Raw genomic sequence first — 18,738 nt, 5'->3', positions numbered from 1 at the left:
GTAAATACATATAAATTACAAGTAAAGAATTAACTATGAAAAAGTAAGGACATTTAAGTGGCTCTTTAATTAATCTTTGACTTGCCTTACTTAGACTGTCTCCTATTAATTAGCCTTTTATTGGTAATGTAATGTTTTTTTGGTTTTTTTTTGTTTTTTTTTTTGTCCTTTGTCTTTTTGTTGTTGTTGTTGTTGTTGCTATTTCTTGGGCCGCTCCCGCGGCATATGGAGGTTCCCAGGCTAGGGGTCAAATTGGAGCTGTAGCCACCGGCCTACGCCAGAGCCACAGCAACACGGGATCCGAGCCGCGTCTGCAACCTACACCACAGCTCACGGCAACGCCGGATCGTGAACCCACTGAGCAAGGGCAGGGACCGAACCCGCAACCTCATGGTTCCTAGTCGGATTCGTTAACCACTGCGCCACGACGGGAACTCCATGTAATGTATTTTAAATTGTTACCTTTCTTCTGTGAATTGAGAACGAAACCTATTGACCTCCTCCCTTCTGTAAGTTGACTCTGATGTGTAGACTAAGTCCTGCTGCTACCAGGGAGTAAATCATTCTCAAGTCATCTTTGTTCTGATAGTTTTTCTGACCGACAGTTCACGTAGTGGAGACCATATCAGCACTGCAGCCTGGATGGCGATTGCTCTAGTTACTGAGCAATTTAGATAAAGGAAACGTTTCACATCCTTTTCCAAAGGCAAGATATTGAAGAGAGAACAAGTGAAGATTGTAAAATGACGCAGTGACTAAATGCTACTAGGCACTGTTGCGGGGTCCTAGCTGACTTGACAAAAGATAACTAACAAGATGTGACTGATACTTATGTGAATATTATTTCTGTTTATTTACTTCATTTCCAGGTCAGCCGACTGCTGATTTTGGGAGGTGCCAACATTAATTACCGGACAGAAGTGTTAAATAATGCTCCAATTCTGTGTGTCCAGTCTCATCTTGGTTACACAGAAATGGTGGCCCTGCTGTTGGAGTTTGGAGCCAACGTGGACGCCTCCTCTGAAAGCGGCCTGACCCCTCTGGGCTACGCCGCAGCGGCAGGCTTCCTCAGCATTGTCGTGCTGCTGTGCAAGAAACGGGCCAAGGTAACGACTGTCTGGCTTTGCTGCTTTTTCTTCCTTCCCTTTCTCTTTCTTCCTGCTGCAGAGGCTTCCTTATCTCCTGTGTTACTTCAGGAGTCTAGGTAGAATTCGTCAGACCCTCTTAGGCAGCAGATCCAAGGGGAGCTAGCTCTGATTCCATCAACGTTTGCCCGCTTGCCGTGGCCAGTTCTGTGCTGCGTCTGGACACCGTTCTAAAACTTCTGAGAGGCACTTATGAAACTGCACTTATCAGCAGCCACAAAAATTCCCTAACAACCAAGAAATTCTCTCCTGAGCTCAGAGTGAGGAAAAAGAAGTGGGAAAGCAAGGAGCCTGCACTGGGAAGTCTGAACTGAATGGTTAGCCATGGACATAAGAACAGAGACCAGGCTCCTTCTCCCCTCCTGGAAGACCAGCCCAGCAGAGGTTTGGGGAGAAGACGATTCTCTCTGTTTATTCTTAGACTGACCAGAGGCATCAGAAGTGTTTCCATTAGTGTCCTTTAATTCTCTCAAAACATTTCTTCAAAATATATTTGCTTTATAGTAAGTATCTCAGGAGCCACCGATATGAAATAACCCAATTTCAAAATACCAGTAAATAGAAAAATGCTGGTCTCAAAGACGAGGGCCTCTGGGGAAAATTGTAGCTAGGTCGTATTTTGTTTCTGTCTGCAAAACAAGCTGAGGATTTTGGTGGTTTTGCAGTTTAATGTAAGTAACAGGTATGACCTCATTTTTAGGTGTCCATTGTTCTTACCAGGAAAGAATTGGGTCTCCTGAGACTCCTTTGGGAACTGGGACCTGGGAACCTCATCTAAAGCTTAACATCTAAGGCTCTGAAATCCCAGAGCCTTAGATGTTACTGTGACACAGGGATGGTCCCCCTATAATGTCCTCATCATTTGGATGGAAACCTCTCGAAGCGGAATGATAACTGGGCTTTATTATTACTGCTGTAAATTCGTATTCTGATCTCAGCTGGGTCTTTCCTGTTACTCAGCTATCATTTTATCCATCTCTCCTTTTCCCCAGAGCAGGTATGTAAATCGTCTGTGGTCTTCTTAAGACCCTATCACACCTCTTTTACCCTCCTACAGTTACCAAGACTGAGTTTATCTCCCTGAGCCTCTATCTTGAAACTCCAATAATCCGTTCTCACGCTCAGCCGTCTGCATCAGAGACAGACGTGTTTACCTTCCTTTCCAAAGCGATTGCCTCCGCCGGTATTTTTTATCTCTGTATTTTGCTCTTTCTCTCACATCGCTTCATTCTTTTTCTAAGTTCATCCTCCCTTCCTTCTCAGTTTCTGCAAACCTGTGACTGTCTTGGCTAACTCAAAAGAGAAACTTCCCGCCCTCCTCCGAACGGGAGGCCACCCTCCCCTCTCTTCCTGTCTATGTCCACCAAGCCTGTCCTGAGCGTCTTCTCCACTTGCTGTCACTGCTTCCTTCCTGCTCCTTAGCCACCTGCACTCTGGCTTCCATGAGAAAAAGAGGACGAAAGTCATTAAAATTGTAAACCTTGGAATCAAGCACACCCTGGTCAGAGCCTGCATTCACCCTTCTCTGAGGGCTTGGACAAGTCATTCGACCTCTCGGTCTCACTTGTTTTCATCGAGGAAAAGGATTCTCAGGGGCATCGTGGTAATTAAAAGTGATGGAGGCTTTTTAAAAAGAGGTGAAGTCTCTCTTAATGTCATGCAGTGCCTAATAAATAATATCTTTAAAAAAAGAAAAAGAAAAACCAACCTATTGACGTTCAACTGAAGCTACCCTCAAAAGTCACTAACAACTGCCAGTCACCAAATAAAGTAACTTTCTCTCTTTTCTCACCCCTCTAAACCACTGAAGAATTGTACCAGTTATTTGGTTGAATAACTGGATTGAATGTTCTTCGACTATAGTTTGATGCTTTTTCATCACTGGCAATCCAATTCGTTTGCGTGGTTTTGGCGAGCACACCACAGAAGTGATAACTGCAGCACTTTAGGAGGGCCGTCGTGGCGATGTCTTTTTACAGGGAATGTTAACTTCTCTCACTTGGATAAGCTGGTGTCTTCCAGGCTTCTCAGCCTGAAACTGTTTTTCCCATTTAGAATTAAGAAGTATCTTTAAGGGAGATGCTTTCAGACCAGGCAGAGATCTTGGATCTCAGGCTTTTGTCCACTAGTTTAGGATCCATCAGTGATTCTTGCTGCAGTCATTATTGCTATGGTATCTGCCTCTCCCTTCAACATTTATTAATTGGAATTCTGCTGTAAGGAAGCGCTATCCTGGGAGTTCCCATCGTGGCTCAGCAGAAATGAATCCAATTAGTATCCATGAGGATGTGGGTTCTATTCCTGGCCTTGATCAGTGGGTTAAGGATCTGGTGTTGCCGGGAGCTGTGGTACAGGTCACAGACGTGGTTCAGATCCCGCGTTGCTGTGGCTCTGGTGTAGGCCGGCAGCTGTAGCTCCAGTTCGACCCCTAGCCTGGGAACTTCCACATGCTGCAGGTGCAGCCCTAAAAAGCAAAAAAAGAAGAATTTCCCCTCCATGTATTTATTTACTCAATTATTTATTTATTTATAGACTTTGGTTGTGAATGCATGCTTTGACCAGGTTGTGCTTGATTCCAAAGTTTATGGTTTTAATGACTTGCCTCCTGGATATTTATTTTATGCTATGATCTATAACTCGTTGCTGGTATTTTGTCTTTGCTCAAAGTGCCCCAAATCTGGACATTGGGAGTGCCTTCAAGTTGCTTCCTGTGTCTTTTCAGCTTTCTCCACTCATTATTTTATGAGCACATCTGTACTTTCCGGCACCATAAGATGTTCCTAACTCATCATTTGCTATTACTGTCCCAGCCTTGGAATCAGTCCTTTCCCCAGGAAGCAAAGCCTCCTTTTATTCATTCCTTTAGTTTTTAAAAATACAATTTGGAGCATGAAAATTCTCAATGACTCTTTATTACTTGTTAAAATTCAGATCATTCAGCCTGGCATTCAAAATATCCATGCTCTGGTCCCAAAAGACTCTCTCAGCTTTGTAGTTCAAACTCCCCCTTCATGTATTTTGTCCTTACAGAAACTAGAATTAATCATTTCCTCTCTCAGCCAGTAAAGATAGCCCTTTGCTTAGTCCATTTGAGGTGCTATAGCAAAATACCACAGACCCAGCACTTTGTAAACATTTCTTTCTTACAGTTATGGAAGCTAAGTCTCCCGATCACGGTGCCAGCAGATTTGGGGTCTGGTGAGAGCTCCCGGCTTCACAGACGGTGCCTTCTTGCTGTGTCCTCACATGATAGAAGAGGGCAAGCCAGCTCTCTGGGGCCTCCATATAAGGACGCTAATCCCATTCACAAGGGCACAGCCTGATCATGAATCATAATCATTCTTCAAAGGCGCCACCTCCTAATTACCTGGGAAGTTAGAATTCCAACATGTAATTTGGGGGGGACACAAACATTCAGACCATTGCACCTTTCCCTCTGAATCTGTTCCTGATTCTGGCTGGGAATTCTCTGAAATTTTACTGCACTTTTGCTTTCCTTATAACATGTCTTCTATTACACCTTTGTTGGACAAATTTTTAGCATTATTACCTTTTTATCCTATCACATGCTTTTTCTATCTTGTTCATCTTTTGATCCTATCATGTACCTTGCACATAGTAGGCATTCAGTAAACATGTGTTATATGGATGGCTGGGTGGAACTAAAGCTGGTGAGAGCCAGAAAGAGAATTTGGGTTTCAAGTGCTCCAACTACCACTGCAAGATAATCTGCCTACCTGCCAGAAAAGGCTATTCAGCTATTGAGGCTCCCGGGTGGAGGCCTTCTGATAGATTGATCTTAATCAGGGATCCTCTTTCCGCCTAAACTTGTAACCAACACTGCAACTGTAAAAAATGCTGTTGGAACTTAGTCTAGCGTTAAGTTCCAAGTACCTCTAGCCATTTGGGCCAGATCTTGGAGATTCTGCCTCCCATTGGAAGAGAGAGGTGGCCTTTGCCAAAGCTTAGTGGTCACATGTGTGACTCATGATATGAAATATTTTGCTTCTTTGGAAGACCAAAAAGTTTGAGCCTCAAAGTGTTTTTTCTTCCTTTCGTGATCTCAAAGGCCATTTTTTGCGCCAACAGAACTTACAAGTCTTTCAGATTTTGATGTGAAAAGAAGTATTTGAGGACAAAGGGGAGAATACTTCAGGAAAACAGAGTTGAGGCTGGGAGTATGGGGTTTTTTGGCTTCTTTTGATATAAAACAAAAGTCTGACCTTATTGCAAAGAGACTCTCCCCAGAGGGGCATCTGCCAGTTCACTGAAGATCTAGCTTGAGTAGGAGAGTATCTTCTAAATTTTCTCAGAGATTGGTTCTTGGAACAGGGGGCTGACATGACTGGACTGGGGCCCCAGCCACAAGTCTGCTTCACTAGGCTCCTGGTCCTCTCCCTTAGGTGGATCACTTGGATAAGAATGGCCAGTGTGCTCTGGTCCATGCTGCACTCCGAGGTCATCTGGAGGTTGTCAAGTTTCTGATTCAGTGTGACTGGACAATGGCGGGCCAGCAGCAAGGGGTGTTTAAGAAGAGCCACGCCATCCAACAGGCCCTCATCGCTGCAGCCAGCATGGGCTACACCGAGGTAAGAAATCCGGTGATAAGGTTTGGGTTTTGTTTTTGTTTTTGTTTTTGTTTTTCAGGCTGTGTTGACAGGCCTAGGAAAATGGGGGAAGAGAGTTGCATTTTTACAAAATGGTCAGCCTAATTAACATAAATTAGCTTTTTGGTCACTGATCTGAGGAAGGGGGAGATTCTAGGGTACTTAGAATTATGCTGGAAAGGGCTTTGGCAATGACCTGATCCGATTCCTCTCCATCTTTCCATCCCTATTTAACAGACATTGGGAGTTCCTGTCATGGCTCAGTGGTTAGCAAATCCAACTAGGAACCATGAGGTTACGGGTTCGATCCCTGGCCTTGCTCAGTAGGTTAAGGATCCGGCGTTGCCGTGAGCTGTGGTGTAGGTCACAGACGCAGCTCATGTCCCGAGTTGCTGTGGCTGTAGCATAGGCCGGGGTTACAGGTCCAATTGGACCCCTGGCCTGGAAACCCCCATATGCCATGGGTGCAGCCCTAGAAAAAGACAAAAGACAAAAAAAAAAAAAAAAAAAAAAAAGATTAACAGACATTGACTCTGGGCTCAGAGGGATCATTTGCTGACCTGTGTTCACAGCGGTAAGCAGAGTGGAATGGGAAGGGCACAACATTTGGAATCTCAGAAGACCCAGTTTGAGTCCCAGCTTTCCTACTCATCAGCTCTGGACCTTGGCCAAGTTACCTAAGCTCTTAGAACCTTAGTTCCCCACCAGTAAAGTGAAGCTGATAAATTCTTGTTTATAGGACTGATATGAAAGGGGCTTTGTAAGTGGTTAAGCACTATACAGATTATTATTTTTGCTAATTTATTTATTAGCGAAAGTAATAGTATAGTGGCAGAATATGTGAAATTGGTAGTGTGCTAGGAAATGTTTAACAGCCAGCTCTGTGGAAGGGAGTGAAATGGAGCAGAATGTGTGTGTGTGTGTGTACATACATACTTAAATTAGATTATAAGTTTTACTGATATAAAAAATGTCATACTCACTTTACAAATAATAGTGAAATGTGTAATATTCCTTTTTTTAACACAAATTTTTTTGGCCACACCCTCAGCTTGCAGAAATGCCCAGGTTAGACATCAGACCTGTACCACAGCAGTGACAATGCCAGATCCTTAACCACTAGACCACCAGGGAACTCCTGTAATACTCTTAATTGAATGCTTTTGTTGATTTTTTGCTAAATTTATATCCGTACTCAACCTATGGGTACAACTCAACCATGATTTGATAAATGAAGTTGCACCCCAGATTGCTCTTTTCCCAATAATTTTGTCATTAAATCTGATGTGCAGACTACTTCTCACCCTCATGCAAAGGATATTCATTAAACTGGAACCTCTTTTACCTTTAGTACTAAATTGGGTTTATAAAGTTTGACACTTTCCAGGGCATAAATACCCCCAACCGTGGCTGATTTCAACTACCGGTATGACATCTGCAAACACAGAGTTTTAAAGAGGTGCCCAGGAGCACAGCCTTATGTAAAATTTCCACCCAACAGACACAATAAGAGCATAGATCATCATAAAATGTAGTTAAATAATTGATGTTATGAAAGTTGATATTTTAACATTTTTTAATATAATTAATTGTTATTTAATTTTTCATAAATGTCTTTGTTGCAAAATTCCAAAAATTTAGCAGTCAGCTTTTACGGGCCAGTACAAGTCAGCTCCCCAGTGTACGGGCTCCTTTTGTGATACAGCTGCCCTATCACTGACCAATATGTCACCAAGGGAGTGTTACGTAAAATTGGAATTCTTGTTATCTGTGGAAGGCTTTTTAGCTCTCTCTACAGTCAAACTCCTGGACACAGAGCTGTCACTTCCCTTTGTTGTTAGCAGCCATTCTCCTTTTTGTCCCCAAACAGTCCTTGTAATTCTGAGTGGAAAAATAGAAGATAACAGCTCTGCTCTGAAAAGATACAGGCCCTTGGTTTTCTCCATACTTGTTTTCTGGGTTTTTTTTGTTTATTGATTTTTTTATTTTTATTTATTTATTTGTCTTTTTGCCACTTCTTGGGCTGCTCCCGCGGCATGTGGAGGATCCCAGGCTAGGGGTCGAATCAGAGCTGTAGCTGCTGACCTATGCCAGAGCCACAGCAACTCGGGATCCAAGCCGCATCTGCGACCTACACCACAGTTCACGGCAACGCCGGATCCTAAACCCACTGAGCAAGGCCAGGGACCGAACCCGTAACTTCATGGTTCCTAGTTGGATTCGTTAACCACTACGCCATGACGGGAACTCCTGATTTTTTTATTTCTTGGTATTTTTATTGGGAGGATGAGGGATTGCCTCTTTAACTTGAATGTGATAAATATGTGATTTTTTTAAATCGCACGCTATGCAAGTTCATTGCATTCAAGAGAAACATGGAACACACTGTACCTGGTAGAACAGATGCTCATCATAGCAGCTTTGGGTTTCTTCACAAGGACAGTCAGTTCTGATTCGTTTTGTGTCCGACAGAGAGTGTGACCCTTGGAGCATCCGGGTGTCTTTCAGACCTCCCCGGCTGGCATCAGCAGTACAGTTTTCCACCTGAAGTTTGAGCTGACGCAACTTCTTGTTTCAGATTGTCTCCTACCTACTTGATCTTCCAGAAAAAGATGAAGAGGAAGTGGAGCGAGCACAGATCAACAGCTTTGACAGTCTGTGGGGAGAGACAGGTACCTCTCGTGGACATCACTCTCTTCTCTCGTGAATGTGTCGAGTTTGTGTGGAGATCCTCTCTGTGTCTCACCCTGATTTTGTGCTCTGCCAGGCCTTTGGCAGTCTCTGTCTCCTGGCTTTTGTATTGGAGACCCATTCAGCCAAAGTAGAAAGTCAAGCAATTTCCGTCTTGCAGTCCTCTTTTCCTTTGGATGCTCCATGCCATTAGCACCAGAGTCTTCTTTCAAACAGAACTTTCTCCCTGTTCTTGTTTCCAAATATTTTTTTTTTAAAGACTGAAAGTTTCCTTACAGTGTGCCAAACCATTACAGAAAATAGTTGTGGCCTTTTTTTGTTTTGTTTTTTTGTTTTTTTGTCTTTTTGTCTTTTCTAGGGCCACTCCCTCGGCACATGGAGGTTCCCAGGCTAGGGGTCTAATCGGAGCTGTAGCTGCCGGCCAATGCCACAGCCACAGCAACATGGGATCCGAGCCATGTCTGCAACCTACACCATAGCTCACGGCAACACTGGATCCTTAACCCACTGAATGAGGCCAGGGAGCGAACCCACAACCCCATGGTTCCTAGTTGGATTCATTAACCACTGCGCCACCACAGGAACTCCGACTTTTTTTTTTTAATGTGCTCTTTGTAGCAGTTAGAAATAAATATTTCCCCTGCAGTTGTAAACCAAGAAGTCAAATTTTTATCAATACCTCTGGCTTAATGAACCAAGTGCAGTCATGGCCTAGTGGTACCTGACCTGGTTAAACTGATAAGTTATGAGTACAGTTGCTATCAGGATGCAAAACGAAGGTACCCCTTTAGGGCACAGCCCTGTGCAGTCCCTCTGTGTCTGCAGCAAAGCCCCTTCCATATTGCTTAGGCACAAACAGAGGCCTTTGCGGGAAATGACGGTTGTCTTTCCCCCAAGTCTACAGTGGAACATCTGGAAAAACATTAGTAACCTTTTATATGTTTTTATGAAACCCAGGCAGTGAAAACTGTAGAGCCACCACAGATATGTGTCATATTTGCCAGGAGAAGCAGACCAATTCTGAGATGGCCAATTTAGGGAGAACATTTTATTAAACAAGAAGGGGATATTCTTTGATTCGGCTCAGAATGCTGTGAAAAGTAAGAGAAGACACTTGAATTCATTTAAAATCTATAATTACCTATTGAACTGTGCTGTTTCTACACATTGCAAAAGTCTTGTAGAGGTCTCGCGGCTTCTCTCACATCACGTACAATGGTCCAAAGCTCAGGAATTTGCTCCTCAAACAATCCCTCCATCTCTAAGGGCCAAAGGGAGCAGATGCCAGGCAGCTGCAGCTTAAGAGCCTATGACAGACGAAAGGAAAATGTGCAGCTGGAAACAGCTGCTGTCTCTGGGGCCCCACCCTGAGGGAAGCCAGAGGGCAGACTGAGGGGAAGGGACTGGCCAGGACCTCAGCCATTCTGGAGCGTGCGTAGTGGGACCTAGGGCTGCAGAAGGGACATGCAAGGTCACTGCCCTGTCAGCACAGCCTTCCCCAGCACGGTGTCTCCTGTTGCCAGACCACGTGCATGAAACCCCTGGGGAGGGCAACAAAAAGTAGTGGCCCAGTGTTGTCACCAGATAGAAATTACAAAGCTAAGAAACATAAAGATGAGAATCGCACACACACTCGTGATGTCCTTGAAAAGAATTCCTTTAAAATGTTCAAGAAGAGTGTGAACTGGAGTTGCCTGATGGCTCAGGGGGTTAAGGATCCAGCATTGGCACTGCTGTGGCGTGAGTTCAGTCCCTGGCCCAGGAACTTCCACATGCCCTGGACACAGCCAGAAAGAGGAGGAAAGAAAAAAGAAGAGTGTGAACTAAGTAGAAGGCTTATTTTTATTGATATGAACTTCTTATCAGAATAAAACTTTATGGCCTCAGAACTTTTAAAATATTTCTTGCTTTAAAGTGTGCAATAAAGTTTGTTATGTTAATTTTCTTACATATGTACCATATCTCAAGATGGTAAAAAATCAAAGTTTCATGTCAGTTTGCTTGTAGTCAGAATTGTGTTATATTTAATTTGATGTTTATGTGAAGTAATGTCAGTATTATAAACATGAGATGTTATTTAAATATGAGTTAGAATGAAGCACATTTGTAATATAATTTATAGATCTATAAAAAGTTATTTGACTTCAGAAGAATTTCTGGGAAATAATGTCTTTGCTATGTAAAAAGCACCGCTACAACTCAGCACTAGTGCAAAATAGACTCTGAGTTGCTTTTTTTTGTCTATGGTTATAAACTTATAAGAGCTACATGTTTCTTTCTAACTTAGCACATAATCATTTAAAATTTATAATGGTCCATTGAATTGTGATGTTTCCTCCAGTGGCAAAATCTTAATATATATTTCCCTTATATAGAGAATGAAGGGATGTGACCTATAGCCAGCTGGGTACGGTCTCATAGCTGCAACTTTGGCCTAAATAACACAAATTTTTTTTTTTAAGAAAAATGTGATGGTTGTGATGTTTCCAGCAATGTAGATATCATTTACCATATTAAATACAAAACACCACTAACTGTAAGAAGTATATAGCCATTACATTTTTTAAAAGCCTTCTGCCTATTAAACTGACACAGCTTTTTATTATCACATCGATTAGAAGATGCATCCTGATTTCATGGTTGTTAATATGCGGAGGGAAGAAAGTCAATCTTAGAATCAATGAGATAGATCTTTGCGTGTAGTGAGGTATTTATTGAGATGTAATTTTTACATATCACATTTTCTAAAAGCAGGTCACGAGACCATCCAGGTTGTCTTTGCCCTCCTGTTACGGCCTCTTTAGCCTTCCAAAGAGCACCTTCCTACATCGAGCTTTTACCGTCTGGCTGACCCCCGCCCCCGTCCCACAGGGTTTTCTTAGATTCTTATGGAACAGCCTAGAAGAAAAGCAGTGAAGGTGACAGGATTGTTCGTCGAGCCTTCCTCTCCTTAGTCTTATGGCCACAGACCAGAACCAGCATTAAAAGCAACTCTGGAGAGCCTGAGCCCCCAAAGAAGCTAAAGTTCATAAAATACACAAGATACCCTTCATTCAGGCCTTCATCATCTTTTGCCTAGATTATTGCACCTGCCTCCTCGCTGATCTTCTTGTCTCTGGCCTCACCCTTTTGCGATGTATTTCCCAGACTTTAGCCAAAGGGATCTTTGGTTCTAAGCCACAATCTGCCCCTGTCACTTTCCTGCTTCCTACCCACCCTTCATTGACCACCTGGAGCATTAATGTAGCTTAAAAAGACCAGTCATGGTCTCTAGCCTCATCTACTGCCTGTCTTCTCCATCAACAGCAGACGTGCTGTTTCCTCCCTCGGTGCTTTTGTATGTGCCCTCCCTGTGCCTAGAATGCTTCCTCCTTGTCCTGGCCTCTGAGTTCTCCTGTTTCTCTTCCAGCATCTGGTACAGATTGTCATCTCTTCCTGGAGACCTTCTCAGACACGTCTTCCTCTGTGCCACCTCCAGACATGCCACCCCATGGACTTATCTCTGTGTGCTTATCACACTGTATAGTAATGTGTTTGTTTATTTGCCCATTATCCTTCCTCAACCCTGAGTTCCTTGACGGCGGAGACAGTGTCTGACAAATAGCTCCATAAATGTGTAACTAATTAACATTGTTTTGGATAGCAGTGATCAGTTTGTGTCCCCCCCCCCCCACCTCCGTCCCATTGGTCTTATGTGACCGGTCTGTGCTGTGCTCTTTCAAGGTTGAGAATGGAACCGTTTGCTTCGCTGTGTTCTATTTAATAATCAGCATCCCATCCAAGCAGACTTTGGCTATATCCTCAGCTCTGAGCTGCATCCTGTCGTCTCTTCAAACTACTTAGACGTCTCCCTTTGAAAAAGGACTGTTTATGTCAGATAATCTCATCAGATGCTGATAAGCTGGGAACAAATTCTGTTACTAGTCTCTTAGGAAGAGATTCGGCTCCAAACTGCTGTTTATTCTAAGAATCAGTTTCTTGTTTTACAGACCTGGCTTTGCCATAATCGTCTCTCTTTCAAAAAGTTTTTAACAGTGTTTGATAAGACCTATATAAAATCCAGCGAAAGCAACTCCTTACTCTTGGATTTTGAGAAGCGCAGATCCAATTTTACATAGTTGTGTTGTTCTAAGATGAAATTGGCCAGCTGGGTTAACGACCATGTCCAGCTATCAGCTGGAGATTCCTGCCAAATTACATCATAACCTAAGCAACAGAGATGATACAACAAAGAAAAGGACTGAATGGAACATTCTCTCTCATATAAATGTATTATCCAGTGGGTTGAGATGGGCCAGCCAGAGCAACATAACTCCAGCTTAGAGTGGACCTTACAAGTTTAGCGTTTAAGATGGACACTGGTTGTGAATTTTCAGCTGTGTTCCATATCCTGGCATCAGTGTTGAGAGACTGAATGCTGAAATACTGTCTGTATTTCCTCCAGAGTGCTATAAATCCTTTCATGAAAAAGAAGGTATTTGTACATGTGGGCGTGCATGCACACACATGCGTACACAGACACACCTGCCCATCATGCACAAGATACTGAAAAGGAGGTTTGCTGCAACCCTATGCCCTAGTAGCTACGTAAATGGGGTCAGAACTTGGGGGGTAGAAGTTTTCCAACTCGTTTATGTACCAACAAGATGATTCTTATGGTTCCTAACGCGTGTCTAACCCAGTCAAGTTCTCCTCCCCCACCCCTGCCAGCCTTTACTGAGATGCAGTTGACGTACAACACTGTGTATAAATTTAATGCATACAGTGTGATGGTTGCCAGTCGAGTTTTTAAGCTACTTTTGTGTTCTAAACTAAATTTTTTTCCTGAATTATTAGAAGTAGGAAATTGGGGGAGGGGATCATTTTGATTTAGAAAACAGGAGACAAAACTTCTTCGTCAGGTGAATAGTCAGACCCATCAACACCGATAACTTATCCATTCAGAGCTCGGAAACGCCCCTCCCCTCAGAGAAGATGAAGCCTCTGCCCTTTGGTGAGAAACAGGACAGAAATGCCTATGTTAAAAGATCCAAATAAAACAGTACACGTGAGGTAAGGCATGTAGACTTACAAACTAAACTCTAGTTTAGGAGTGAATATATCTTCTAAAAGGGTCACATTTTCCTTTATAAGCCCTTTTTATCCTTGAGGAAGGAAAAGATTACTTTGAAGGTTTATCTTAGTGGAAATTACAGGTAGCGTTGGTTTTGCCTGAGTCAGTTGTGGATAAATTTGGCGGAGCCCAAAGACAAAATGCCATCATTTGCACTTAAATGAAAAAAAAAATTACAAGTGACCCTTTGATTTGAATTTCAATTGCTTCCCTGATTAGTTACCAGCATTTGCAAACTGAAATTTTAACTGCACCTGCCGAATATTCTCTTCTTCTGATTTGTCATTGGAGGGACCTGCTCACTGCCACATCAGCTTTTCAAGTCTGTGTGAGAACAGTTTTCCATCCTACTTCTTTAAAAACATAACTCTTGCCATCTTCTAACTATTGTTCCATCTTCCCTGCTCTCATCCATTTAAAATACTAAGCCTATGCGTTTGAGATTCCTGGTTAAAGGAGACATATGTTTTTTTCAGATGTGGACTTAGTAGAAAGTATATCGACAATTCCTCTTCCTGTTACTGAAATTGTGCTCAGAGGAGAAAAGAAGCACTCTTAGACTCTCCACTGTATCAAGGATCGTAAACAATGGACAGTTGCACAAAAAGAAGAATGTTTACTTCCGTTTCTCCCTGCTGTGTGTGCCCCTTATACTCATGCTAGCTATCTTTTATCTATGACTCTGTTATTCTATATTCAGGAGAAAAGAGCCTTTGTCACATGTCTTCTCTCATCTTTAAGACTATGACCTTGAATGGTTCTGACCCTCATATAAAAATGATTGCACGTGTACTCGAACTAATGAAAAAGAATGAAAACTGCCGCCAAAGCTCTGACTTTGGTTCTTTGAGTTTAAGGGTCCAGGAGTAGAGGTTGGCCAGAGATGGTTCCTAGCTGCCTCTAAGAAAGGCCTTACTCTGCACAGACCCATCTTTCTACATTCTTACCCATGCATAGACCAGTGAAAGGTTTGTAGATGAGGAAAGGTACCAAAAAAGAGGTAGGTCAAAAGCAGAGAAGACAGTCTGGGTAGGAAAAATGAACCCAAGTAAGTTTGATTAAGGGTGATTTTTCAATGCATTTTTTATTATAATTGTTTCCATATATTGTAAATGTGATTTTATTCATTATTTTTCTTTGAAAATTTCCTTCAAGGCAAAAGTAGCCAAAACCATCATTCTTGGAGGTAAAGTAGCAATTACATTAATCAAACACAGGCATGCTGCCATGCTTAGCACAGAGGGCTGGAGAGGACCAGACGACCTGTCCTCACTCTGTGCTCTCTGCCCCTAGCCCTGACAGCTGCTGCCGGAAGGGGCAAACTGGAGGTGTGTCGTCTGCTCTTGGAACAAGGGGCAGCAGTGGCCCAGCCAAACCGCCGAGGGGCAGTACCCCTGTTCAGCACTGTGCGCCAGGGCCACTGGCAGGTAAGCAGGGAAGCTGCTCGCAGTCCCCCAGGCAGGGGTGAGTTCTAGGTGGGAACTTCTGAAGCAGAGAGCAAAAAAAAAAAAAAAAAAAAATCACAAATTTGGGTTACCCAGCAGTCATTGAGTTTGAGGAGCTGGGCCTCTGTTATTAATAGTCTGGTTAATTGAGAATATGTCACAAAGTTAACATTCAAAATCATCATGATGATCTGTATTGTATAGATGGTCTAGCCGCTTTGGGCCTGGTTGTGTAGTGACTTCCTTCTCACCCATCACAGCGTCCACAGGTTCTCTGGAAGGCTCACACCTCAACAGATCCCTGCTAGTCACTTACTTGCAGGTGCCTCAGACTTGCAAAAACAAAGTGTGGTGTATGTACATTCTAGTTACGTGATCTTCCCAGGTGTTTGGATTCTGGATAAATGCTTGTTTATACACTTAGGATGGAGGAGAAAGCATATGGCTTATAATCTTTGAAAATATTTGAGTAGAGAAAAAGTCCTAGGAGCCAAACAGCACTAAGCGCTGTCGGAGGTGCTTTATTCTGTTCCATCCTACGTATTCACTGCAGGCAGGTTTGCAACCCCCGGAGGTCAATAAAATGGCACTAACAAAGGGAGTGACTTGTGTTGGCATTTCCATTGTGGGATTGTTTGGTCTACATCTTGTCCATTGTTATCTTACATTCTTTTACTTCGTGGCGGAGTCAGTTTAGAGTTGAGTTCTCCTCCCTTGGCTGTTCCCAGGAGAGTCAGAGACCAAATCCCTTGGTCCTAGACTAGCAGGAACTAGAGGGGCTTCTCGCAGTAGGAAGTTGTGTTACAGGTGACGCTGCTCTGCGGAGTTCACACAGTGTGGGGGACGGCGTGCGAGTGCCTGCTCAGCAGCTCCTCCTGGCTGATGGGTCCCTGTTTCTCTGCACTTGCAGATTGTTGATCTTTTACTCACCCACGGAGCTGACGTCAACATGGCGGACAAGCAGGGCCGCACTCCCCTGATGATGGCGGCTTCCGAAGGCCATCTAGGAACTGTGGACTTCCTCCTTGCACAAGGTCAGTCCCAGGAGGCCAGAGCTCAGTGGTCCCTGCCCATGATAACCCAAGGAACTCATCATTTCCAGTGATGGATTCCAAGAGGTGTTAAGGATGGAGATCGTGGAGTTCCCGTCGTGGCGCAGTGGTTACCAAACCCGACTAGGAATCATGAGGTTGCAGGTTCGATCCCTGGCCTCGCTCAGTGGATTAAGGATCCAATGTTGCCATGAGCTCTGGTGTAGGTCACAGACATGGCTCGGATCCTGCATTGCTGTGGCTGTGGTGTAGGCCAGCAGCTATAGCTCCGATTTGACCCCTAACCGGAGAACTTCCATATGACCCTAAAAAGACAAAAGACAAAAAAAAAAAAAAGAATGGAGATCGTTAATCCAGTTGGTTAGAAAATGAAAGTCTGTCTTCCCTGTTCTCATAGACAGTGAAACTCTTATAATTCTGACATTCCCTATTTCTTTTTTTCTTTTTTTTTTTTTTAGGGCCGCACTCACAGCATATGGAGATTTCCAGGTTAGGGGTCGAATTGGAGCTACAGCTACCAGCCTACACCACAGCCACAGCAATGTGGGATCCCCGCCGAGTCTGCGACCTACACCACAGTTCTGGATCCCGCAACCCACTGAGTGAGGGCAGGGATCAAACCTGCATCCTCATGGACAGTAGTCGGATTCGTTTCTGCTGCACCACGATGGGAACTCCTGACATTCTGTTTCTTTATGGCTTAGGGGATTTTTGGTATCCTAATCAAATTTACATCATCTAAGCTCTTTAATTCAAATCAGTAATCTCCAAACTTTGGTTTTTTTAATGTTCATTCAATAAATGTTCATCTTCCAGGGATTGTATTTTGATTTTATTCAATTCTTTTGTTACCCTGAACAACTAATAGTTTTCTTGTGTCTGAAGGGGCAAATGAAGGTTGAAATGATTGTTGACAGTGGGACCGTCTATGTGAGGAATCAGGATATTGTTATCCTCCTATTGTAATGAATACCTTTTGACAGTTACCAATATTCACATATCCCTGGCGAATGGGAAATAAGTTAAAGAAGACTGTGGTCACACTAGCAGAAGCATTCCAGTTCCTGTCATGGCTCAGCAGGTTACGGATCCAGCATTGCCATGGCTTCAGTGTAAGTCACAGATGTAGCGCAGATCTGGCATTGCTAAGGCTGTGGCTTTGGCCAGCAGCTGCAGCTCCAATTCGATCCCTAGCCTAGGAACTTCCATATACTGAAGGTGTGTGGAAAAAAAAAAAAAAAAAAAAGTATACCAGGCTCTTTTCAATTGCTAAGACCTCAGTCACTTGTGCAGAACAGTGGTGAGTGATGGTGGCCCTCTCTCGGAGAAAAAACTCGAGTCACTGATGACTCTGTAGTACCACCTAGTGGAGCTTGAGCATTTACATGAAGCAGAAGGTTATGTGGAAAGTTCCTGTTGTGGCACAGCAGTAATGAACCATACTCGCATCCATCAGGATTCAGGTTTGGTCCCTGGCCTTGCTCAGTGGGTTAGGGATCCGGCGTTGCTGTGAGCTGTGGTGTGGTTTGTAGACACAGCTCAGATCCTGCATTGCTATGTCTGTGGCGTAGACCAGCAGCTGCAGCTCCAATTCCACTCCAAGCCTAGTGTGGCCCTTAAAAAACAAACAAACAAAAAAAGACAAGGAGGAAGGTAGTGTGGCTGTGACAAGCCTTGACTCCATTCCAGTTATTCTCCCCTGTTGGTAAACTGGCTTGATCATCTATAATTAATATCCACCACCATATGCACATTGAGAAAACCAAGCTCCTAAAGAATCATGCCCAGGCCAGAGCAGCTGAAGGGCAGTTGAGATAGGAAGAAGACAAGGTATCGTCTAAGATTTCAAACTGCAGCTCAGTAGGAAACTTATTGGATCTTTTGCTCTCTCTCGTTCAAAGGTTTGTTTCCACAACTTCAGACTCACAAAACTGGGTCAGAATCAGAGAACTGTTCTCCCAGTGAGCAAAGAGATTCTTGCTTCCCCAGGACAAGCCATCAAAAAAACCTGGTTTCATGATCTCTGTCCTTACCTCTGCGAAGAGGGGGCTGGGGGAGCAAGGGGGCTGTGCCTAGATTCTCAGGATAAGACCTGGCAGGCGTACATGCCCCAGAACTGCGGAGTCTGCTAGAAAAGGCAAACCCCTTCAGCCACTGATAAGCTTGAGATAACTGCACAGTGTCTGTGGTGCCAGTACAAGCTCATCAGGTACAGATTCCAGAGATTTGGTCTCCTTATACTGCAGACATTCCAGCCTTCTGTTTTGTTTTTCCACACTAAATCGGAGACTTTCACTAATTCAACAAATTCTACAAATGGTTATTTAGCCTACATTATTGCAAAACACTGTGCTAGGAACTGTGAGTGATTTTTCAAACTAATGTATTATAATCTTTGTCTTCAAAGGGTCTATAATCTGGCAAGGAAGGAACGAAACATAGATAAGAAACTACTTTAAAGGGCAGAGAATCCTAAGTGCTCTGATAAAGGTATTTGAGTTAGAACAGGACAGACTTTGAAATTTGAATAGGAAAAAAGTTCTCTGTTCAGGAAGAGGAAGTAATGTTAAAGAAAGGCCAGAGAGGAGGGAAAATGCACATCGGATTTGGGGAAGTAGGCTAGTGGTCCAGTGACATACACGAGGACCTTTGGGAAATAAAATTGGAAACGTTATGTCGAAAGAA

At 43.4% G+C, this 18,738-nt stretch overlaps 1 protein-coding gene across 19 annotated transcripts in view; it reads left to right on the top strand.

The window, feature by feature from the left end:
• TANC2 (tetratricopeptide repeat, ankyrin repeat and coiled-coil containing 2) overlaps positions 1-18,738 on the top strand; it is a 365,248-nt gene that overhangs the window by 326,637 nt on the left and 19,873 nt on the right. For all 19 annotated transcript variants that reach the window (XM_021068126.1, XM_021068124.1, XM_021068122.1 and 16 more), the window contains 5 exons: positions 870-1,106; positions 5,549-5,734; positions 8,331-8,424; positions 14,850-14,983; positions 15,912-16,035. In XM_021068126.1, the coding sequence (XP_020923785.1) occupies positions 870-1,106; positions 5,549-5,734; positions 8,331-8,424; positions 14,850-14,983; positions 15,912-16,035 (775 nt within the window). The remainder of the gene's footprint in view (positions 1-869; positions 1,107-5,548; positions 5,735-8,330; positions 8,425-14,849; positions 14,984-15,911; positions 16,036-18,738) is intronic.

Source organism: Sus scrofa, chromosome 12 (genome assembly GCF_000003025.6).
Source record: "Sus scrofa isolate TJ Tabasco breed Duroc chromosome 12, Sscrofa11.1, whole genome shotgun sequence".
NCBI classification, from domain to species: Eukaryota; Metazoa; Chordata; class Mammalia; order Artiodactyla; family Suidae; genus Sus; species Sus scrofa.
The sequence above is the reverse complement of the archived record's forward strand: the minus strand, read 5'-3'. Positions and strand labels throughout refer to the sequence as shown.